This window comes from Medicago sativa, chromosome 8 (assembly GCF_051527215.1).
Source record: "Medicago sativa cultivar Bolivia chromosome 8, Bolivia_mono, whole genome shotgun sequence".
NCBI classification, from domain to species: Eukaryota; Viridiplantae; Streptophyta; class Magnoliopsida; order Fabales; family Fabaceae; genus Medicago; species Medicago sativa.
This window is the reverse complement of record NC_140756.1, coordinates 16997298-17023309: the sequence shown is the minus strand read 5'-3', so window position 1 is coordinate 17023309 and position 26012 is coordinate 16997298. Positions and strand designations below refer to the sequence as shown.

The 26012-nt window shown below is 32.0% G+C and overlaps 2 protein-coding genes across 5 annotated transcripts; both read left to right on the top strand.

Moving 5' to 3' along the window:
• On the top strand, positions 1 to 1518 carry LOC146897414 (NDR1/HIN1-like protein 26). Its single transcript, XM_085735945.1, has one exon. The coding sequence runs from the start codon at positions 347 to 349 to the stop codon at positions 1154 to 1156; it is 810 nt and encodes a 269-aa protein (XP_085592071.1). The 5' UTR covers positions 1 to 346; the 3' UTR covers positions 1157 to 1518.
• Positions 1519 to 6992: 5474 nt separating this feature from the next.
• LOC146897413 (metal tolerance protein 1-like) lies at positions 6993 to 9836 on the top strand. Of its 4 annotated transcripts, none has more exons than XM_085731231.1 (2): positions 6993 to 7166; positions 8512 to 9836. In XM_085731231.1, exon 2 carries the CDS (start codon positions 8512 to 8514, stop codon positions 9691 to 9693), a length of 1182 nt encoding a protein of 393 aa, XP_085587357.1. In that variant the 5' UTR covers positions 6993 to 7166; the 3' UTR covers positions 9694 to 9836. The 4 variants fall into 4 exon arrangements, with proteins under 4 accessions (XP_085587357.1, XP_085587359.1, XP_085587358.1 ...); XM_085731233.1 differs by lacking the exon at positions 6993 to 7166 and adding an exon at positions 7332 to 7560; XM_085731232.1 differs by lacking the exon at positions 6993 to 7166 and adding an exon at positions 7545 to 7670.
• Positions 9837 to 26012: the final 16176 nt, after the last annotated feature.

Genomic DNA, 26012 nt, shown 5'->3' with positions numbered 1-26012 from the left:
TTTGTGGTACTCAATAAGAGTTTGGATTACACTAAGTTGGTAAAAAGAAAAGAAGCTTGGATAAAGAAAAAGCAAGGCACAAAACATAAAGTAACAAACATAGCATAATGTACAGGAACTCATCAGATCAATAATCAGCCATTGATCTAGACAAGAATTGGAAAGTGTTATACTTCGATTCCAAGCAACCTATTTCAAATTCCCTATTCCATTTCCATCTACAATCCTATATACATTTCCTTTCACTTTTTCACTTGTTCACAAACTCAAACACAAGCAACAATCATACACACACACACACACACACACACACACACACACACACTCTTACACTAGCACATACACAATGGAAGAAGAAATAATGCATATAGAACGTCAAGAAGATCCAAACCAAGAACACCATTCACAACGTCATTTCCCTAACAAAATGCCACAACAACAACAACGTCGTCAATACCCCGAAATGGAACAACCACGTCAACAACAACGCCATCAATATCCCGAAATGGAACAACCGCGACAACAACAACGACATCAATATCCCATGGAACACAAAGGTATGGTTCCTCGTTATAGAGTACCTAATGCTCCAAAACGTGAACATTGCATATGCATTACAATCTTCTTCCTCGTACTTGGCATTATAATCCTCATCTTATGGCTTGCATACCATCCCTCAAAACCTCACATCACAGTCACAAGTGCTGCAATCTATGGCCTCAATGCAACTTCACCACCAGACATGTCAATCTCAATGCAATTCACAATCTTCATAAGGAATCCAAACAAACGTGTATCCATTTACTTTGACAGGCTTTCCGCCTTTGTGTCATATAGAAACCATCCGATTACGCCTCATCATATGCTTCCGTCGCTTTACTTGGAGAAGCATGAAACCGTGTCGGTATCACCAGTTTTAGGAGGCGTGCCGGTTCCAGTTTCGATGGATGTTTTGAATGGTTTGGTGTTGGATGAGAATTATGGGGTGGTGGGTGTGAAACTTATATTTCAAGGTAGGTTGAGGTGGAAAACTGGTGAGATAAAATCTGCACATTATAATATGTATGCCAAGTGTGATTTATTGTTGGGTTTGAAGAAAGGTCTTGTGGGTCAGATTCCTCTTATTGGTGCTCCAGTTTGTGATGTGGATACATAAAGCTATGAGAGCTATTTTCATCCTCGTGTTTTCTTAAAAAACCGACCCGTTTGGAAGTACCTTTCTAGATATATAGGGATAAACACGGTTTTTCCACATCGAATGAGTGAGTTAGACAAAACCGTGTTTTCTCCCGTATGGAACAATGTTTCCGAATGGAATCGGGTTTTTTAGAAAACTTGTTGGGAACAAAAAACTGTTAAAATTAAGCTTCATTTGTGTGTAATAAATTATATTAATGTGTGTTAGTTTTTTTTTTTTTTAATGATTCTAAAATCAGTAGGTATTCTTGAATATGAGTGCCTTTTTGTGTAAAAGAAATTGTATTTTTTATGAAATCATTTTTTCCCACTTCATCTTTATACTCTATCCCTAATTTTGTGTATATAGACTGGAAGAGATTTACAAATTGTTGGATAAGATCCGATGATTTGAATTTTATGTTTGTATGTGAGAAATAATTTACTAGAGTGAAATATGAACCATATGAAACGTTGCATTTAATGCAAGATATTTTGAACTCAAATTCTTCATTTATGACACCCAAAATGGAGTATGAATTTTAGTTCATGTAATTGAAAAATATGCCATCAAGTAATTTGGATCATTCAATTTTGATCATATTTAATATTTTGTATCCAAGTATAGGAACACCGAACAAGAGTCATCTAGTTATGAGATCTAGCGATCTTAATTGCATGATTGTAGATTCGTGATTTTTTTATTTGATCCAGACATGAAAGATTCTGAAGTAAAAAATAAGTGTACAAAAAAAATCTTGAGTATTATTTTTTATGACTTGTTTTTGAATTTTAGTGCATATTTGTACTTTTAACACAAGGTGGTTATAAAGTACTTAAAGCCACATTGTGCAATGTCACGAGTATGGGAGAACACCATTTAGGTTTAGTGCAAGTGTTTGATGCGCATAATATGCGAATTTTCTAAATTTGGGCGTACAATTTGATTCTTTCTAAGAAGTACAAAAATTGTACATAGGAAACCCATAATTACGTATGATATTTGGATCTTGGACAGTTGCAAATTGGAATCACTTACAATTTTCAACTATGTTTATGTCAGTTGAGTTTGTTACTTACAATTTTCAACTATATTTGCGTCAGTTGAGTTTCATACTTACAATTTTCAACTATGTTTGTGAAAGTTGAGTTCGTATGCATGCATGGGTTTTCATGAAGCAAACTAAAATAAAAAGAATACTTGCCTCTAACTATCATAAAGTGCTTTGTTTTAATAAAAAACCAAAGAGAAGCATATGTACATTGTCACTTTAGCTCTTGTCTTTACTTCAAGAAAGGGAAAACGGTTAAACTTGTTTACTAAGAAAGGAAGAAACATTTTAATTTTTTTAATCAAGTATTGGTTACAAAACTTGGTAAAAATAAGAACCTTATCCATGGGTGGTCGAGTATTAATTGACAACATTTGTAAATAATTATCTAGTTGGAAGAGTAAAAACTTTTTTTTTGAACAAACTAAAATGATATATTATATAAACAAAGTGGATTGCCCCGCACAAGGCATGCAAAAAGCAAACCACTCAAAAGTATTTACAGTAACAATGTGTCAACAAGAAACGACACTAGCATCAACCAAAACAGAGAAAAAAAACTACAAGTGGACACCCATACAAAGAAGAGGGTTGTTCCACCAGTCATGGTAACTGTAACTAAATAACCCCTGTTTTGATTTTAACCATAAGAAAGAATTTAGTTTCACCTTTGCCATAAGAATTGAAAAGTCAGAAGCCGTATTTTGGAATACACAGTCATTCCTTTCCTTCCATAAAACCCAAACAGAAACACACCAAATTATCCGAAAGAAGAGATGTGTTGATCGAGGCAAACCCGCATAATTTGTAACCTGAATAAAGTGTTGACGGAGATCACCTGAAGATAAAAAATCAATACCCAACCAAGACCAGACATGATGCCAAAGAGAACTAAATATATCACAACATAAGAACAGATAATTTGTTGATTCCAAATGTCCACACCCTGACACACAACCCGCACCATCAATAGGAAGAACACGTCTTCGCACCAAATTTTCCTTTGGTGATCGACTTGTTGTTATCAAATTTGTCTTGCCTTCGTTTCTGGTTTATTTTCTTTCCTTCCAAGACTCCTACATGTGTCATTTATTTAATTAAACCCCTCTTCAAAAAAAAAATAATTGTGGGATGAGAGTGCGGAAATTTGGAAAATTCATTCGGATAAGGCTTGTTCTATTAGAGAGATTGGAGGGTTGGGGGGGGGGGGGGGGGGTCCAAAGGGTTATGATGTTTAATTTGACGTTGTAAGGGAAATGATGTTGGAGGTTTTATGTTGATTAGCGAGGGTTTTGGTTCAAAGTAATGGCAGCTAACTATGGGATTAATGGTGGTTGTATTAGGGGGAGGTAACAAGGTGTCTGGTTGGTGGAAGAATTTATGTGGCATTAGGGAGGGTGTTAGAAGTGAGTGAAGTAGGGCAGTTTGAGGAAGTTGTGGTACGTAGAGTGAGGAATGGTGAAAACACTTCATTTTGGAATGATCTTTGGTTAGAAGGGGGTCATTTGCGTTCTATATTTAGTTGTCTTTTGAATTATTTGTTGATAGTAGTATAATTATTTATTGATAGGTAGCTAAGATGATGAGGGTATAATGGGGGTATAGAGGGTTGGTGTGGAGGTGGAAGAGAAAACTTTTTTCTTGGGAGGAGGACCAGGTAGTCAGTGTGTATCTTTGCTAGAGAATTTTGTTGTATAGGGTAATTTTGCAAAGATTGCTGACAAATGGATTTGGAAATATGTATCAAGGTTGATTATTCACTAAAAGGTGTTTATCATATTCTAGCGCATAGAGAGAAGCACGATAGTGATTCTCATTCAAACTTAATATGGAACAAATAAGTGCCCCTCAAAGTCTTTTTATTAGGGTGGAGAACTTTGAACAAGAGGATTTCGACAAAAGAGAATTTGGTACGCCGTGGAGTGGTTCCCTTAGGTTCTTTGTTGTGTTCATGAGTTTGTAGGAATGAGGAATAAGTTAATCAACTTTTCCTGTATTGCGTTTTCTTTGCTAGTATTTGGTCTTTTGTATTGCACTGGTTGGGGATTTCTTGTGTATGTCTACACACATGCTTTATAATTTGATGGTTCACATTTGATCAGGAAGAATATCCTTCTTTTCATTCAAGTGATCTTATTGGCTTGTACTTGGTTCTTTTGAAAGGAGCGTAATTTGTGGATCATTTGCAATAAGGAGTTGTCTCTTGATCAGTTACTTGACCGCATCAAACTTTTCTCTTGGTGGTGGTCGAAGTCAAAAACCATGTTCATTTTCCTTTTTTCATTCTCGATGGACTAATATGTCAGTTTGTATTGGTTATGTCGCCATGTAATATTGTGTTTGGTTTTCAGTTTTTGTTTTAATTTTTGTGTTTCTTTGTATTTCTTGTGACCAAGTTTGGTTCCCTTTTTGACACCCCTTATGCTCAATCGGAACTTTTCTTCATTAATATATTACATTTGGCTTCTTAAACAACAAAAATTACAATAAATTTAAAAACATCTATCTATAGTGATTACAATATGGCCCAAAGGAATTATATTATATTGTAAAACTTAAAAAAAAAATTTATCAATTTTTGGAGTTTAATATCGTATAAAAAATTTATCCTAAAATATATGCATAAGAAATATACATTATATGAATATACATTTCTCTCAAAAAAAAATACATTATATGAATTAAAAATAAATATTTATTTACTTTTAAAAAAAAATAGAAATTATTAAAATACACAAAAACACACACACACACACACACACACACACACTAAAAATATATATCTTAAAAAATGTTTATGAACAATATCACAAAATCATATAATTAAGAATATATATATTATATTCCACTTTTTTTTATAAATTATTAATTTTTTTTATAGAATAAAAAGCCTTAAGGATATGATTATTAAATAGATGTTATAATTTCAAAGGGTATAACATGTTTTATATATAGTTCTGAAATTCATAATTAACAAATAAATATTTTTTTGACAAAACAAATAAATATTTTATATTCATAATTAACAAATAAATATTTTTTTGACAAAACAAATAAATATTTTATAGTTTGAAAATATATACTTTTGAATTGAATCCAAATTTTTTTAAAGTAGTAATTGTTAAAGAGTTTGATATCGGCCCAAATAAAGTATCCTTTTTTTATTTGGAGCAAAAAGTATCCTTTTTGACTTGTTTTTTTAGTGGATGATTTAATTGTTTCCAAATAAAGTATTTTATATAATTTTTTTTGAAATATATATTTATAAATAGTATAAAATCTTTTAAAAAGATTATTCCCAAATGAATATAATTACAAAGTAGTTATTATTGTGTTTTTAAAATTCATTCAAAAATTGCAGTCAAAAAAGTATATTCATAAATTTAATATTATTCTTCATTCGGATATTTTTAACATTTTAATGAGACTGTATTAAAATTTGAGATTTAAATAATTGCTAAAGATTTCCTAAAGAAAAAAGAAGAATTGTTAAAGATAAAAATAGTGTTGTTACGTCAACAACTTTTATTGGAAATTCCCTAAAAAATACTTTATTGGAATTTGTTTTTTTTTCCGGGAACTTTTATTGGAAAGTGTTGAGTACAAAAAACTTTTGTTTTTATATGAAAAGAAATTTTGAAAATTGGTCAATTTGATTCTTACGTTGTACAGCTTAAAACAATTTGGTCCATAGCTTTTAAAGTTAATTTTAAAAAAAAAAGTCATAAAAAAAAAACTTTTAAAGTTAAATAATTTGATCATTTAACTTATGTAAGCTATTCAAACTTGACCCCTTAATATATGACAATATATTAAGACTAAATTTTTTAAATTTACATTAGCGAAAAGACGAGCACTCACGTGTCCGTCTTTCCGCTCTTTTGATTGCGCTAGCGTGTAGAATATCAACGGTATTTTATAGAAATTTTGCGTGTAAATTAGGAACGATATCTTTTATAAATTTTTTGATATACATTAAAATTATAAGTATAAATATTTGTGAATTTCAAATGTAACAAACTCAACAAACAATATTTATCTTTTTCAATGACAACAATAATGTAGCAAATATAACAAATAGTATTTTTATCTTAGATTAAAATTATAAGTATAGATATTTGTGAATTTCAAATGTAACAAACTCAACAAACAATATTTATCTTTTTCAATGACAACAATAATGTAGCAAATATAACAAATAGTATTTTTATCTTTTTTTTGTTACAATTCTTATTTTTTTTTTTAATAATACCAACACTATAACATTATTATAAAAAATTTTGTTTAAAAGTATAATTGAAATAACAAAAAAGTCAACCCAAAATCCTCCCAAAACCCCCTATTCTCATTATATATAATATAGATAAAATAAGTGCCAAATTTGACTGATTTTTAAATTAAAAAGGATCAAATTGCACCTACATAAATTAATGATCAAATTGATCGATTATAAAGTTAATAAATTCAATTTTTTGTGTGTCGACCTTGTTCTTATAGGAAAAGGACTTTGATAATTTGGAGTTCGGTCAAAAAGTAAGTAAAATTTTTTTAAAAAAATATTTCACTTATAAATTGAATTTAGATTTTTCTAATTAAGTCGTTTTGATGTAACTCATTAATCATCTAAGTTCAATCGTTTGATTAATAAATCCAACTTTGAAAATAAGTTAAAAGGAGAAAGAAATATTTATAAAAAAAAAGAAAAAACAAATATTATCTTGGTGATATATACCTTGGTGTCAGTGTGGTCAATTCCTATTTTTCAATGATTTTTTTCTTTTACAAATATCACTATCAATGATACTTTTTACTCAAATCTTTGTCCCATATATTTGTCCTATATATAGCTTTGTTTACTTTTCAGAATACTAGCCGCTGAGAACAAACCTAAACAACACAACAACAGAGGATTCAGAATCATCACACTCTGCTGTCAAAGTACGTTCATAGCATTCTTCTACCTCTTTCACACAAACCCTTTTCTTTCATAATTCTTTTTCATACCTATTGTTAATAAAAATTGAAACTTTATTTTTTTTCTGCTGAAAAATTTGTGTTTTTGATGATGAATTTGGATACCCTTTTGAAAAACTAAGCGAATGATATAACTTTTGTGATAAGATTGAATACCCTTGTCACATTTGTTTATTGTTTTTTTTAATGTTAATATGTTTTGTTGTTTGGTCTTAATGCTGTTGTTTTTAGGCCTGTTTTGCACTTTGCATGTGTGCTGAGTCAGTGTTTGTGTCTGTTTGTGTTATGCAATTATTGTTTCTTTAGGTTTTGGTTTGGTTATGGTACTGTTGCAACTTTTTGGTTTTTCTTTGTCGTGGTAGGTTCTGTTGTATATTGTATTAGGTGTTAATGCTTGATGTGAATGAATAATTTAGATGTTTGTGTTATTTATCTATATCAATTGAGAGTGTATTCAACTTTTGGAGGGTAGGTTCATTGTACTTGTGTTGATTATTGATATTCACCACCTTTTTTGATTGATCATGCCAATTTTTTTAATTTTTTTTTTTTTTGTGCTTCAAGGATTATAACAATCCAATTGTTTGCCTCTCTTTTTGTTAATGTTCTTTATCTTGATAAGGGATGCTGGATTTTCTTTATGTATATGTTTTAGATTTATGGATCATGTGTTTGGCATGGTTTTAACTTTGAACTTTGAAGAATGTTCATAATGGATTGACCCTGTTTGCTATTGTTTGTGGCTGCTTTGTTTCATACTTTTGTTAATAATGTATTGAAATTGAACTGAATCAATTGGCTGCTTTGTTTATTATGGATTTTGAAGGAGTATTAGTGTCAGAAGGCTGTCTGGACAGCAGTTTCGGTACTTTTAGATTGTAGAGTTAAATACGTGTTGTTTCGTACACGCCATTGAAATTTAATAAACGGTGAAATTTTAAGCCGTTTTTCAATTTGACGAACTATTTGAAAAGGAAAATTTGTTTGATACTTGTTATTTCTTGAAGATAACAACGGTCTTAGACGTTTTACTGGATAATGGTTGATGCAGCATCACATATCTGTTTGTTTTATCAGATTCAGACCTTACTCCTTTTTTGCCAGCTTTCGTTTAATTACTTATTCTACTTATGGAGAAATATATCTATGGATTAGATTTTCAAAGAAATCATGTACTTGTCATGTACAAAGTTTCTGATGGCTGATTCAATAATTTATTGCTTCTGTTTAATGTTTAGAGTACTGTATGCTTATGTATTCTGGTTTATATCAAACTCAAGAAATAATCATTTTCATTAATATATTGCAGATGGATGCGCACAGCTCTCAGCACGGGCAAATTATTGAAATCAACGCAGATCTTCCTGATGCTGGAAGGAAGATTTGTGGTGAAGCGCCATGTGGATTCTCAGATGCTGGATCCATCTCTATGGATTCTAAAGAACGTTCAACTTCGATGCGAAAGCTTTTGATGGCAGTGATACTGTGTGTGATTTTCATGACTGTTGAACTGGTTGGTGGGCTCAAAGCAAACAGTCTTGCAATACTGACTGACGCAGCGCATCTTCTTTCAGATGTTGCGGCTTTTGCCATCTCCTTGTTTTCTTTATGGGCTGCGGGATGGGAAGCTACTCCTCGCCAGTCGTACGGGTTTTTCAGAATAGAGATTCTCGGTGCTTTGGTGTCTATCCAATTAATATGGCTGCTTGCTGGGATTATTGTATATGAAGCCATTGATAGACTCGTCGCTGGTCCTCAAAACGTGGACGGTTTTTTAATGTTTTCAGTTGCTGCATTTGGTCTTGTGGTTAACATCATTATGGCTGTGTTGTTAGGTCATGATCATGGCCATGGTCACGGTCATGATCACGGCCATGGTCATGGTCATGACCACGGACATGGTCATCATGGCCACAGTCACGGACTTACAGTTTCTACACATGATCTTACAAAAGATGAGCACCACCATCATACTCATGAAGATCACATTCACCATCACGCACATGAAGGTGTTACCGAACCACTTATCGGTGAATCAAAAGAAAAATCCAAGAAGAGGAACATAAATGTGCAAGGGGCTTATCTCCATGTACTCGGCGACTCTATCCAAAGTATTGGAGTAATGATTGGAGGAGCAGTCATATGGTATAAACCAGAATGGAAAATAGTTGATTTAATTTGCACTCTATTCTTTTCGGCAATTGTTTTGGGAACAACTATCAATATGCTGCGAAACATTTTGGAAGTTCTGATGGAGAGTACGCCTCGAGAGATTGATGCTACTCAACTTGAAAGGGGGATATTGGAGATGGAGGAAGTAGTGGCTGTTCATGAGCTCCACATTTGGGCCATTACAGTTGGGAAGATTTTGTTAGCATGCCATGTGAAAATCAACCGCGATGCCGATGCAGAAATGGTGTTGGACAAGGTTGTTGATTACATCAAAAGAGTTTATAACATTAGTCATGTAACTATTCAAATAGAGCGCTAGTTTCTTTCCTATTGATTGTTATAATGAGAGGAAATTTTAACTTAGACTAGTTGCCATTGTGTTTCTGGAACTCAATTCTCTCCATGGCAATAATAATAAATAATAATAATAATAATAATAATAATAATACCTTCTTGCTCTTATTTCTAGTTGTTCAAGAGTGTAGGTTTGAGCATTTATATTTGCATGCCAATTTTTTTTATCCATATGATGTTATTGTTAAATGCTTCATGGCCACTTTGTTTTTGTCAGATTTATAGCTGGTGTTTTGGACCCAAAACAGGCCCAAATATGAGTCCATGGGCCGCAGGAAGTGTCCAGACCAATTCATAAACTTCTAAGAGATTGTTTTTTCATCAGCATACACATTTTTGGTTATGAAATGCAGCACAGATATGAGTAACTCACTCATGCTTTGATCTCTCATTGACTTGTTTGTTGGAGTCTCTATAGGTGTCTGTCATGATCTCTCTGACCTTTATACTGTTTTGCTATTATGGGTGATTTAACTTTTTTCTTGAGTTGATAATAAAGTGAGAAAATCTGTGATTAGTATTTCAAAATACCTAAATTATGCATGTGAATGTAATATGAATAATTTTGATCTGTTTATCAATAGTTGAGATTACTTAAGTTGTTCACTTTAGAGAAGCTAAATTGTAGCGACGAGTCAATACTTCTTTCCATATCTCTCTAGTTAACAAGTATTTTATTAGGTCTTGTTTGAAACTTTATTTGTTTACTTTATGTGTTCGATTAAATCGAGTATCTTTCATGCGCAGTCGTGGAAAGAGATCTCTTGAACCGAGTAAGGCCGGCCTCTATGGACAACAAAGTTCTCCGTAAAAGTTTTGATGCTACTATATTTCTAAAGTTGGATTCATACCTATGATCATAAGTTGAAAGATCTGAATCATGACATCTAAATGTTGAATTTTGTATGATTCAAATGATATCTTACAAGCATTCCTACTATTATCCAAAAGGGTCCCTAGTCTCTGTCCCCACTTGAGCAACAGCCAACAACCATTGTGTTTTGGATTGTATTACTGACAAATCATGTGTTTACATGCAAGGGCCTGAGATTGTAAGGGTTATCAGTTTGTCTGATTTAATGATAAGTCTAGTCTCAATTGAATTTGTTGGTGCAATTATTATGAGAAAGTCATTTAAAATTGTAACATAAATTTTGCCATCCCATGATGAACATGCACTGGTGGTATTACCTTAATGCATGAGTTAAATTGTGTTGTAAATAAGTTTTGAAATTTGGATTTAGTGCAGTAATTGCATTACACAATATTCAAGTCGGCCGATCTCATATTAACTTTGTGTTAAACGGATTTCGTTATTGTGTAATCTGAACCGTCTGATCTCGTCGAGATGGAAATATGCGTGTAATTGCGTGCTTTTTTCAATGCAGGGAATCAGTGTCCAAAGTTTTGCACGGTTATAGTGATAGAAGAACATGCTTCTGATTGTATGATGCAATTAAAATGATGAGTTAGAATATGATGCAACAATTCTGAGCCAACAGCAAAATATTCTTACAAATTTATATGATTTTGGTATTTTCTAGTTATTTTTTATCTGTAAAGAGTAATAATCATACGTAGTGTAGTGGGCATTGAATCATTGATTACGTAGTATATACTACAAGACAAAGGAAAACATCCTAAACTGCTCATGCCCCAAGAGTGAAGGCATCTACAGGCACACAGTAAAACCATTGAACAAAGTTATTATCACCTCAAAATTATACACAAACAAAATTATGGTTTCACTATATTCTTACTATTTTTCATTTTAATTAAGATAAATTTTAACCTCTAAAAAAAAAAAAACCTCTACTTGCTTAAATATTTTTGGTTTTAACCGTGCTGCCAAAAAGAGCACCCTATTAATCTAAAATTCAGTCGAGCGATAAGTAAAATTTTATCAACAATTATTTCAACCAAATTTTGAATTTGGATTCTCTGGGACATTTTATCTTTATTTGAAGTTCGTTAGTCATTTGAGTTCAATCACTTAGTTGCTAGATTATTTACTTTTTTTTTTTTTTTACTTTGGCAACATAGGTTTTAGGTTTGTTGTAGTGACGGTTGGAAAAAGTTTGACAGTTTTTAAATTAGAAATTATGGGGAAAAAATATAAACCAAAATATTTTCTCTTATAGACTCTAATTGAGTAAAAAAACAGACTCTAAATAACGTTTTTAATTTATGAGTGTGACATATAATTTGCTACAGCAATATTTATCTGAAGCTAGTGAAATATATGAAGCCACATTTCCAATTTCCAATTTCCAAGCCAACAGTTAAGATACATAGAAATGAAGATATTGGTTTTTCCAAAGTTTTAAACTTTGGTAATTGATTAGTATTACAAAAGATATACTCGCTCCGTCCCTTAATGTAACCCCCTTTGCATTTTTCACATTTCTTAAGAAAAGTTGTCAGTGTAATTAATGTGTCTGTTATGTGTATTAATATTACCAAATTGTCCTTTGTTTGTATGTGTATTAAATTTGACTATTCATATTTCAAGACAAGTTAGAAGTATTAATTAGGGGTATGTTTAGGAAAAAAGTAATAAATGCATCTAGTAATTTGAAAAGGGGGTTACATTTAGGGACAAAAATAAAATCAAATGGGTGGTTACATTAAGGGACGGAGGGAGTATGACCCAATATAAGCTGCCTCTACCCCAAGAGTAAAGGCAACAACAGACACACCAAGAATCGACCATTTTTATTTTTTTTAGTAGGCAAATGTTAACTTATGCCCTCAATGACACATGTTAAGGAACTTATTATAGAATTATATGTATCAAAAGTCGTGCATTCAACTTTTTAAAAGTCAAAATATTATGATTTCCAATGCAAAGTTGCTCTTTTTAGGTTCCTTAACATATGTCCTTAGGGCACAAGTTAACCTGACCCTTTTTAGTAAATTCTTTTGTTTTTTCTTGTTTATCACCCAATTCGGTTTATTATAAGTGTTATATAATTTTTCACAGATTAATTTTTTTTTTATAAATTACCAAAAATAATATAAATAAAAGTAAGGGAAATAACTTTATCAAATTAAGGATATTCAACATTTATCATAATATAATACCATTTCATTTCTGTCGAAAAAAAATAAAATAATATCATTTCCAAAAATAGACAGTTTTTTTCAACAAAAAAAAAAAGGATACATAAAGTTAAATAAAGAGTACAATTGAAATAAAATATTGAATATTACATTAAAAATAAAATTTCATTTATCTAAAAAAAAAACTTTGTAAATACGACTTATGGAGATGAACAAAAATTTGTTGATATAATTTGTCGACATATCACATATGCAGAAAAAAAAAAAACATATGCAGCCAAGTTACTTAGTAAGTTAGTAGGGTCATGGAAAACCAGGTTGTGTTCTTAAGACAAAAATGCTCTACGTACCGACTTGCTTCATATCATTGATGTAGAGTGTACGTATAATTTTGGCACTCATCAGAATAAGCAGGAAGTAACTATGATACATTAATTAATGTGATGTGATTTTAATAATTATTTAAAGTTCTTTTTTATTTTTTAGTATTAATTATTTCATGATTTATTAAATGAAGCTAGCATTGAATGAAATAGTTGATGATGCACCTAGCTATATTGTATCCAATAGAACAACAATTGAGTACTTGCATATCACACTAGAAGTTTCATATCACTAAATTTATTTATTTTAGGTATAAAATTATAAATATTATGAACTAATGAAACTATAAAAATATAATTTATTTTTTAATCGATAATTATAATTTCACATTATACTATGGTTTAAAAATACATCATTCAATTTGTCCAAAAAAAAAATTACATCATTCTATACTAACATGGTGTTTGGGGAGTTGATAATGTGAATCTTTTTTTCTTAAAAAAAAAAAAAAAAAAGTGAATTCGATTATGGAGTCGTCAATCTGAAAAGTAGCTCAACTCCGTGTTAAAACAACAAATTCTCCTATCGACTTGATGATTAGTTTCTTAACAGGTCTAAATAACTTATGCTGTGAAGATACTTTGAGTTTGGGGAGTTTAGTCTATTGGAGTCAAAAACCCTAATTATGGTGAAAAAGAAAACAATACTTCACACTAAATTAGGCAAATCTAAGTAAAACCAATGGAAAAATGAAATGCATGGAACTAAAAAACGCCTTATACGACAGAATAGTAGCTTGTGGAACACTGGACCGCGTGAATGGGTTAACAACAATCCAAGAAAAAATCATCACACACATTGGATTCAAGATATCTTGCACATGGTTGTCTTTATTTAGCCTCTACATAATTTGAGACTAAAATTGAGTAGAAGATTTTGTGAAAGATCTTGATTGTGAGTCTTGCCAATTAATGTTTCATAAAAATGGATAATGTATTTGTGCTTTTGAGGCTAGCTATTAATGTGCCATTTTCTATAGTATTTCATATAGATACGTGGTTATAACTTATAAACTAATACATAGTTATCCAAATGTACTATGTTAGATAAATCAGTTGCTACCGTCCACACTTTATCTTATCATGAATGTCAACTCTAACATTGAGGATGAACTTCAATGAAGGTAACCCAGTTCATATGATAATCGGTGCAGGATTCATGACATAATGGTGATAAGGTAGTCCTACATGTTTCTGTGTATATATGAGATAAGGTAGTCCTATGTTAGATGAGATTCCCAAATGATTTTTTCGCACATTTTTAATTGTGTATCTTATAAAAATGTAAAAGTCAAGACCTATTTTAGCCGTTGACGAAAAATCCGAGAGCCAATTTTGTCCCTTACATAAAAATTACAAAATTTATCACTTCAATCTTGTTAGATTATATAGAGATTATGGCTTGGAAAGAAACTTGACAGTCTTGATTATGAATATATGTAAGGAATAAATCACTTGATAGATATCTGATTAATGAAAAATGGTACTATGAATATAAAAATCTTCATTAGATTTCAACTTCAAAGTTGCTGATATTTGCTGGACCAATGCTTGTGACATAGGAAATACGTACATAATGGAACATATGTTATATGCAACATATATAGATTTCAATCTAAAAGCTGTTGGTTTTATTAAGATATATGGAGATGAATATGGAACACATATAATGTTGTTTTTGGATTTCCAAACTGTTGTATTTGGATTTCCAAATTCTATTATCTACCGAAGTTGTTACTAGATTGAGTCACGACCAGGTCGCTCTCTTTAACACGTTTCGTGGCACTGCCCAAAATTGTGCAAGGCAGACTATCAACCACGCCGCCTCCAGGATAAAACAAGCCCAGCTACAACTGTGCGGTTAACTACTGCACTGTAGAAAACCGTTCGAGAATTACACCTCCAATATGGTACCAAGACCATTCTTTTAATACTGAAACCACTTTAATATGGTACACTCTGTTATGGTGCTGAGACCACTCAAATATGGTGTTATCACCATTCTAACTTTAATTTCTCCAAAACATCAATATGACACTATGACCACTCAAATATGGTGATACCACCATTTCTCCTCAAATAGAAAATTATTTAAATAATTTATATACCGTTAAGATCATTCTTAATTCCGACGGGACATTATTATTACGAAAAGGGACTATGATCTTAATAGTACTCTTTATTCCGAAGGGACTTATATTATCGAAGGGACTATGTTTTTAAGACCATTCTAAATTCCGAAGGGACCTTAAACCGAAAAGGGACTATGGTCTTAAGAACACTCTTAAATCCGAAGGGACAGAAAAAGGAGATGAAGAGAAGAAAGACTCGTCAACACAAGTCAAGAAAGGGAGAAGAGAGAAAGAGTTCCCGACAACTCAATGAAACTCTTTGGTGTGTAGAATGCACTGTGTGAGCTCTCTATTTATAGAGAAAATTCACAACTAATAAGTGAGAAACTTTGGGAACAAGTAATACATTACTTTGTGATTAAGTAATTCACATATTAGATCTAGTATAAAAATATCTCAATTGAGTACCAAAATATATTATATTATGTACCAAAATATATTTCAGATCATGCACTAAAATATATTAGATTGTCTAGCAAAATATTTCAGATTGTGTTCCAAAATATTCTAGATTGCGTTCCACAATATTTTAGCAAAACTTGGGGACTAAGAAAGCACTTTCTAATAATGATTAAATTAATTATTTAATTTATCATTTCCAAATAATAAAATATATATCTATATATATTTTTTCTCTAGTGCTTACTTCGTTCACATAATTATGTACCCCTATTAGAGGTACACCCCCACTATATAAACACTACTAATGTGTGTGTTCCATCCGATGTGGGACTATCACTTTTTTCAATTCACACAACACTAGTTCTACGCAACGTGGGAATTTGTGTTTAATCTTTTTACTCAATTTCCATACATGTTCCAACAATCCCCCACCTGAATTTTAAAAAATGGTTTCAGAAATAACGTTAAAAACGTCTCTATAAGATTTGCTAGTAAACAAAGGTGTCGCCAACAACTTGAACCTTTGCATAGCGGATAATATTCCGATTTAACAAGAGTTGCTTGCAGCATTGAACTCTATCTCAGACATAGAACCCGCACACAAACCTTTTCCAAGGTGTATTCTAAAAGCCCGTGTGTTTATGGCCATGCACGTCTGTAACATCCCAGACTCCCGCACACAAACCTTTTCCAAGGTGTATTCTAAAAGCCCGTGTGTTTATGGCCATGCACGTCTGTAACATCCCAGACTGCTTACAGGATTGCTGACTAACCCCACAAACCAACACGAGTCTTTTCAGCATGCTTTGTCCTCACTCACATGCTTACCGGGAAACTTCCCGGTAGGTCACCCATCCTAGTACTACTCCAAGCCAAGCACGCTTAACTGTGGAGTTCCTATGGATTGAGCTCCCAAAAAGAAGATGCATCTTGTTGATATGGGTAGTACCTAACAATTATTATAAGCCTTCCTTCAACCATGTAGTCCCATACCTACACGGCCTCCGGATCCCTCTCATTCCGATGTGATTCGGTTCCTCATATCAACGTGGGGTCATCCTGTAACAGCCCGACTTCCCTGGGCTACCCGGCCTTGGCCGACTTCCACTATGGGCTACCCGGCACTGTTACTGGGCCACGTTGTGGGTGTTACATGCCCACCAGCTTCCGCCTGGTTCGTCCCCGAACCACACCGTACTGGGAGAGGTCTGCTCTGATACCAAGTGTAACATCCCAGACTGCTTACAGGATTGCCGACTAACCCCACAAACCAACACGAGTCTTTTCAGCATGCTTTGTCCTCACTCACATGCTTACCGGGAAACTTCCCGGTAGGTCACCCATCTTAGTACTACTCCAAGCCAAGCACGCTTAACTGTGGAGTTCCTATGGATTGAGCTCCCGAAAAGAAGATGCATCTTGTTGATATGGGTAGTACCTAACAATTCTTATAAGCCTTCCTTCAACCATGTAGTCCCATACCTACACGGCCTCCGGATCCCTCTCATTCCGATGTGATTCGGTTCCTCATATCAACGTGGGGTCATCCTGTAACAGCCCGACTTCCCTGGGCTACCCGGCCTTGGCCGACTTCCACTATGGGCTACCCGGCACTGTTACTGGGCCACGTTGTGGGTGTTACAACGTCTATCCCAGTTTTAATGAACGCTCTAGGTATTCTGCCCCGAATTCCATAGAAACCGGCCTCAGTTCCACATTCGTATAGGTGAGTCTATCAAGAGTACTCCTGTAGCTATGTACTCCACTCAACATAGAGTATAGATCTCATTAAGAGTTTCTATTATATCATCCTTCTGTCGCTGCAGGATTCATGCTTTCTTAATTTTCTCATAGCATGTTCTATCACTCATGACTTGTTATTACCCATTGAACCTATTTCTTGGGATCTCCAGTCATGTAGGTCGGGTTACCATCACTTGTGACCTTTGGGCATCAGTCCCATCCTACTGGATGTGTTTAGGACTTTCTTTATAGTAATTCCTTTCGTCAAAGGATTGACTAATTCTTTATCAGTACGTACATGATCTACTTTAATCGTTCCCTTTGAGAGTAGCTAGCTCTCTAACCCTTTATGTGTTCGTTCCTTAATCATTGTCTCTTTCCATTGTACTAACGATTCTCAATTTTTGTAATAGCTGCAGTACTATCACAATGAATTAACACTTCTGGAAACGGTTTTATCCACTAAGGATTCTCAACAAGCAAGCATCTTATCAACGACTTGCTTCTCCACTAGTTTTCTCTAGTGTTCTCATCTCAGATTCATTCCATAGTGGACTGAGTCAATATCATTTGTCTTAACAAACAACTCCTCCAGTGATGCTCAATGTGTAGCCACTGGTCGCTAAATACTCATCTGAAGATGTTATATTTTATATCTTGTACCATTTAAGTGCAATAGGTTACTCCTCAGGAGTAATCCTAGAGTCATAGTCTTCTTAAAGCACCTCATGACTCTTTCTATAGCATGACAATGCTTCTCATCCGTATACTAGTAAACTTGCACAAAAGTTTCACGACATCGATAATGTCGGGTCTAATACATTTAGTGGCATACCTAAGTACTGCCAATGATGCTCGCATATTCTGTTTTTCTAACTCCATCTCAAGTGTTCTTACACTTGGATCATAATATATGATTGCAAGTTTACGGTCAAATAATTACATTTCCTTAAGATATTCTCAACTTTGTGAGATTCATCAAAAAAAAATTCTCTTTTCTGATCTAGTAATCTTGAAACCAAGAATTACTTCAACTTTGTATCGGTCTTTCTTATCAATGTTGTTGATAAACAATGATTTCACATAATTCATAACATGAATCTTTAAATCAAATATGAGCAAGTCGTCTTCATAGAGACATATGATCGTGCAAATATTATTTGTCACTTTCATTCACTTCATACTCATTCGATAACATTAGAATGTCAAATTTTTCATGTCATTCCTTAGGAGTTTATTATAGACCTCACAAAGAATTATTTACATACCTTGTTTTCCTTGTCCAAGACACGCAAAACTTTCAGGTTGTTTCATATATATTTCTTCTTCTAGTTCACCATAAAAAAGGCAACTTTCACATCCTTTTGGAGTACTATCGAGTTATGAACAACGACTAAAGGGACTAGTACTCTTATGGATATGATTCTAATGACTGGTGAATGAGTATCAAAGAAGTCAATATTTTTCTCTTTTTCTAAAACCTTTGACTACAAGGATAGCCTTGTATTCATCAACCGTACCATCAGGTTTTAGTTCTTTTTCCTAAAATCCAAATACAACCGATTAGTTTGCAACCATGAGACAAGTCGACAAAGTGTCATGTTTTGTTAGACTCTAGAGAATCCATTTCATCGTTTATTGTTTCTTGCCATAATTCAGCATCCAATGAGGATATAACTTCTTAAAGGCTAAATGGATCTTCTTCCAATGTATAAACCATAAGGTCCATACTCTTTAGCAATTCTTGCTTTCTTACCTCTTCGAGGTTCTATAACATCTCGTTTGATGTTTTCATAACTATTTATGATTACTGGAATGTGATCAGATATAGTGCCCCCACTAGTTCATATTTTTTAAAGGAAAATAAATTTTCCCCCACTAATGTCGCGCCTCCGTTAATGCCCCCACTATTCTTTATTTAAAGGGGTACTTACTTCATAGAAATCAGCATCTTTTAATTTTATGATCACTTTAACATTTAGGTCATAAAACCTATATGTTTCACTATTTATAGCATAACCAATGAATACACATTCATAGGCTCTACTAGTGAGTTCAACTCTCTTGGAGTCCAGAATCTAAATATAATCCAGACAAACTCAAGTTCAAAAATAAGACAAGTTGAATTGTCTTTTCTTCAAAAAATTCTTAATTAGAATTTTTTTTCTTAGACTTGAGTACTCTATAAATTTCAATTTTCATTATAAAAATTGAACATATCAAGCTTATCAATTTTATTTTCCAAAATTCACAGTCATCAATAAATATGATAAAATATCATTTTTCATTTCTAGTTTATGTGCCATCGAGTTCACACATATCATAATTTATTATGTTTAGAGATTCATATTCTCTAAATTCTGATTTATATGAACTTTTGGTTCATATATCTTGACTGCAATAAATAAAATTGTCTAATCATATAACTTTGGAATTAAGTCCAAGTTACTCAAGTTTAAAAATTAAACGCTTATTCACGAGTCAAATATTAAAATCACACAACTAATAAAATAGAATGAGAATTTAATTTTGAACATACCATCAAAGGCGTAGTCTTTCTCCACAAGATGATACACAAGTCTCTCTTTAAGTCTGAGTCAACTCAGTTTTATTCAATAGAAATCTGAAATTCAGATTCTTTCTTATTTTTATATGAAATATTTGAAACAAATTTTCTCATATAATTTCCATTTCATCAAAAAAAAACTTTTTTCAATTAGTTCATTCTTTGATTTTTCAATGTTCACTTTTCAACTCACACATATAGCAAAAGGACTGATGAAATTGTCCTCCTATTACTCGGTACATTCCAGCTATTCAAAATTAGCTTTGATTAGGGGCGGTCAAAAGGCTATTCCACTAGGCAACCGGAGCCAAGGCACTTCGACTACTCACACACCATAACCGATTGGTTACGAATTTCACGGTGTTGTTTGCATAACTATCAAAGAGAGGAACACTTAATCCTTCTATCAAATAAATAGGATTTAAATTGCATAATTTTTGCCAAAATATATGGATTTGCCGAGACAATTTTCTATCCACAATTAACTCCATGCTTTACCATTAAAAGCGACATGTGAATTTCTTAGTGTTGTTGTTGTAACAACAAACACTTCATTGTTTCAGTGGAAAGATGTATTTCTATAACTTGATTTATCCTTGTTTTATCTAGGGACAACTAAACCTTAATAAGTAACTTCTTCGGTAGACATGACAGTTCGAAACGTCTTAAAATTGTTGTTTTTGAATTTCCAAACTGTTGTATTTGGATTTCCAAATTCTATTATCTACCAAAGTTGTTACTAAATTGAGTCACGACCAGGCCGCTCTCTTTAAGACGTTTCATGGCACTGCCCAAAATTGTGCAAGGCAGACAATCAACCACGCCGCCTCCAGGATAAAACAAGCCCAGGTACAACTGTGCGGTTAGCTACTGCACTGTAGAAAACCGTTCGAGAATTACACCTACAATATGGTACCAAGACCATTCTTTTAATACTGAAACCACTTTAATATGGTATTGTTACCACTCTGTTATGGTGCTGAGACCACTCAAATATGGTGTTATCACCATTCTAACTTTAATTTCTCCAAAACATCAATATGACACTATGACCACTCAAATATGGTGATACCACCATTTCTCCTCAAATAGAAAATTATTGAAATAATTTATATACCGTTAAGATCATTCTTAATTCCAACGGGACATTATTGTTACGAAAAGGGACTATGATCTTAATAGTACTCTTTATTCCGAAGGGACTTATATTATCGAAGGGACTATGTTTTTAAGATCATTCTAAATTTTGAAGGGTCCTTAAACCGAAAAGGGACTATGGTCTTAAAAACACTCTTAAATCCGAAGGGACATAAAAAGGAGATGAAGAGAAGAAAAACTCGTCAACACAAGTCAAGAAAGGGAGAAGAGAGAAAGAGTTCCCGACAACTCAATGAAACTCTTTGGTGTGTAGAATGCACTGTGTGAGCTCTCTATTTATAGAGAAAATTCACAACTAATAAGTGAGAAACTTTGGGAACAAGTAATACATTACTTTGTGATTAAGTAATTCACATATTAGATCTAGTACAAAAATATCTCAATTGAGTACCAAAATATATTTCAGATCATGCACTAAAATATATTAGATTGTCTAGCAAAATATTTCAGATTGTGTTCCAAAATATTCTAGATTGCGTTCCACAATATTTTAGCAAAACTTGGGGACTAAGAAAGCACTTTCTAATAATGATTAAATTAATTATTTAATTTATCATTTCCAAATAATAAAATATATATCAATATATATTTTTTCTCTAGTGCTTACTTCGTTCACATAATTATGTACCCCTATTAGAGGTACACCCCCATTATATAAACGCTACTAATGTGTGTGTTCCATCCGATGTGGGACTACCACTTTTTTCAATTCACACAACACTAGTTCTACCCAATGTGGGAATTTGTGTTTAATCTTTTTACTCAATTTCCACACATGTTCCAACAGATAATAAATTTGAGAAGCATATAGAAGTCTCAGAACAAGTTGTGCTAAACATGGTTTTTTTTTTTTGGTATATGTGCTAAACATAGTTTAATGGAGGTTCATGTGTTTTTGAGAAAAGATACAATTTTAGGATTTAAATCGGGTATAAAGAATATAAAGTTAAATATGTTTTTAGTTCTCATAAATATACCAACTCTTTGTCTTAATTTTTTTAAAAAAATTCTTCAACTTTTAGTTTCTTAAAAAAATTTCATCACTACTTTTGGCTTCTACTTTTAAGTCAACTCGTGTGTAGTTTTCGTATTTCTAAATGAATTTTTTTAAGAATGTTTAAATATTATAAGAATTTTTCTAAAAAGATTAGAAGTTTTTAACAAAACATGAATTAAATATGAAATTTTATGTTTTTGACGTTTAAAAATTCATATTTAATTCATGATTTGTTAAAAAATTCTTACTTTTTTGAGAGAGATTGTTATAATATTTCACACATTTCTGCAAAATTTCATTGAAAAATATGATGGTTACACATGAGTTGGTTTAAAAGTATGGACCAAAAGTGATAATAGAAACCTTTTGGGGACTAAAAGTTGAAGAATTTTTTTATAGAGACTAAAACGAAAAGTTTGTATATTTATAGGGACCAAAAACATATTTAACCCAAGAATAAATTGTCTCCTTTTCAATTATTGTCAAGTACTATGATGTCCCTTAAAGCAATCACTTAACACGTATGCAACATGGTGATACAATGTATTGACAACAACCCAAGAGCGCTTAGATGAGATGGCGGGGTCTCTTCTAACTTAACCAAGGATCTGAGTTTGAATCCAGTCTTGAGCATGCAACAATAATAAAACTCTTATGAAGAGTTTGCCGTCCATTTACGTCCCACAAGGATTGAGGGAAGAGGATACATGGTTTACATCAAAGAAATGTATTGATAGCAAAATGAAAATAGGAAAAATTACTCAAGAGGTCATTTATCTTACTTAATTGTAACAAATCAGTTTTTTATCTTTTTTTTTTCTATATAGTTTCTCTATCTTTTCTCAATCATTAAATTTCACGACACCCACTATTCTCTCATCAACAAAAAATTAAACACCACCGCCTTCAATGAAGTTCCTTTCACCCCTAGGTGGAATCAACAAAACTATATTCCTTATGTTGTTTAGGAGCTAATCATAACGTTAGAGAAAGACAACGAAAAAAGTTTGTATCACGAAAAAAGAAAAGAAAACGACAAAAATAGAATTTTGGAAACACATCAACAAGAATAAACCCTAAGAGATATAAGGATTGTTTGGTCGCTAGGGTGGGGGAGTTAAAAGGTGTAGTGATAAGGATCCTATATGTTTCAAAAACAAACAAGACTTATCCCCTTTTATTAAAGTTATTAGAAACATTTCGTTTAAATCAATCTACTCCTTCCACCATTTCACCATTAAGATTAATGCTTAAGGTAGCATTAATATTTATTTTTATGCTTTTAACCAAGCCATTAAAGAAATTTGTGTTTGCATCATCTTCTTTCATCCATATAGCTAGCAATACAATCACTAGGAAAATAGGAAATGGTAGTCACACGTTGTTTTGGCACAAGCCTTGGTTTGGTGGGGATGTGTTAAAAGATCACTTTAATAGATTATTTGTTTTAGCGATGGATAAGGAGGTTTATGCAAAGGATATGGTGTCTCGTAGTAGATTAAAGAGAGTATGTTGAAGAATAAGTTTCTTTGTTTGAGAGAGAGAGAGAGAGAGAGAGAGAGAGAGAGAGAGAGAGAGAGAGAGAGAGAGAGAGAGAGAGAGAGAGAGAGAGAGAGAGAGAGAGAGAGAGAGAGAGAGAGAGAGAGAGAGAGAGAGAGAGAGAGAGAGAGAGAGAGAGAGAGAGAGAGAGAGAGAGTTAATGGAAGAATCTACGGTGTTATTATCTAACATATAATGTGATTGATATATGATTATGATTTTGGGACGTTGATTTCTTTTATACATTTTCAATCAAAGAAGCTTACATGTTGATATCTAATTTTGAAGAAATCTTAGACTCCCTTTTGTATAATGTCACTTTGAACAATTCGATTTCATCAAAGTTATCGTTGATTATTTGGAGATTATTAAATGATCAACTTTTAACTAAAACTAATTTATTTCGAATAAAGGTACAAAATATAGCATCAACTTTGTATGTGGAAGAATATAATTCGAACAAAACTTTTATGAAAAAAATACTCTTTTCTTAAGTTAAATAAAATATGTGGTGAAAAATGCATTTAAACATTAATTAAATTTCATTGTCATCATTTTTAACAAAAATTAATTAATTCAAAATAATTTTTTTTATTGCAAAATGAAAAAAATAAAATATAAGAGGTTTTTCCTTTACCTTCGTACTTGCACGGCTTCCAGACTGCCCCCATGTGCAGACATGCAGTAAAAATTGACTAGTAGAACTGGCGGATAAACAAGTGATGGCATGTGCACAAATACGTGCTCTTGAACTTTAACAGAGTTTTTTTATTTATTTTTTCTTTAGAAAGAAAATTGTTTTTTTTTTGAAGGAAGAAAATTGTTATTATACACCTGTAAAATTTAGGGTTAAATATTTTTTGGTTCCTAGAAAATTAGGATTTTTTAAGTTTAGTACTTACTTAATTTTAATAGCTTTTTTAGTCTTTATAAAAAAAATTTGCACTCACTTTTAGTCCATAGTAAATTCAAATTTGTTTATTTATGCTTAAACTCTTAAGTTTTTGAACAATTTTTTGCAGATGCGTCAAAAACATTACTAAAAGTTCTTCTGCAAAAAATTATCTCAAAACTTGATTTCTACATCCAAATTTTTGGTACTGTTAACTTAAACTATTTTCGTTTAAATCAATTCATATTTAATTCATTTCATGTTAAAAAATTCTGAATTTTAGTAAATGAACCTTTAATAATGTTCTAAACTTGTCTAAAAAAAATCATTCAAAATTTTTAGAGTATAAGGATAATTAAACAAACTTTATTTTAGCAGAGACTAAAATTACATGTAAACATTTTTTGTAGAGACTAAAAATGCTATTAAAATTTAGTAAGAACTAAACTTAGAAGTTTCAAATTTTATAGGGAGCAAAAACATATTTAACCCTAAAATTTATCTACTAAACTTTAGGAAAATGTTTGGGGGTACGTCTTTGGTATACACCTTAAATTAAATAAAAACTAAAGTGATATATTATTCTAGATGTAATAAATTTATGATCTGATACAAAAAGATACATAAAGATAAAACGAAGTGTTAAATGAATGTATTAAAAAAGTAAGATGTTCAAATATTATTGTCCAAATTTTATATCGGTATATACAATTTTTTTTATAAGCTTAAAAGTCTTATAAAACAATAGTGGCTTTGTTTATTAAATTTATAAGTTGTGATTCATTGGTATGATATATTGGTATTAAATAATGGAAAATGCTAACAAGTTAAGAACCGTAAAGAAAAAACCTTCTTTTAAAATGATGCTCCCTCCATTCCATGTTAGATGACATATTTAATAATTTGTACTATTGACCTGACATACTTTGATCATATTTTTTTACTAATATACAAAGATAAATAATATCATATAAGATGTTGTTGGATTCGTCCCGATCAATATTTTAAAATTATTAAATTTTCATAATTTTTTCTAATAGATATTAAAGATAAAAAATGTGCATTGGTATGTTTGACGGAATCAACTGGGTCACTTAATATGGAACGGAAGGAGTACATTCAATGCTTTGAAATTTTAAAAAGTTATTTCTTTTTAAATAAAACTTATCAATTATTTCTCTTCTTAAATCTATAACAAGTGTCCTAAGGAGTAAGGACATTCGTTAGCAAAACCCTTAAATAATTCATTGAAATATTATCATAATGGTTTGTCTAAGAAGTGTCAACTCATTAGATTGGTTTTGTATTATCAAAAGGCAATGTGTAAATTGTTGGTTCATGAGGGGAACTAGATAGATCATCATAATGGATTAAGAATAACTGCATAGTGAGAATTGAACATTATATCT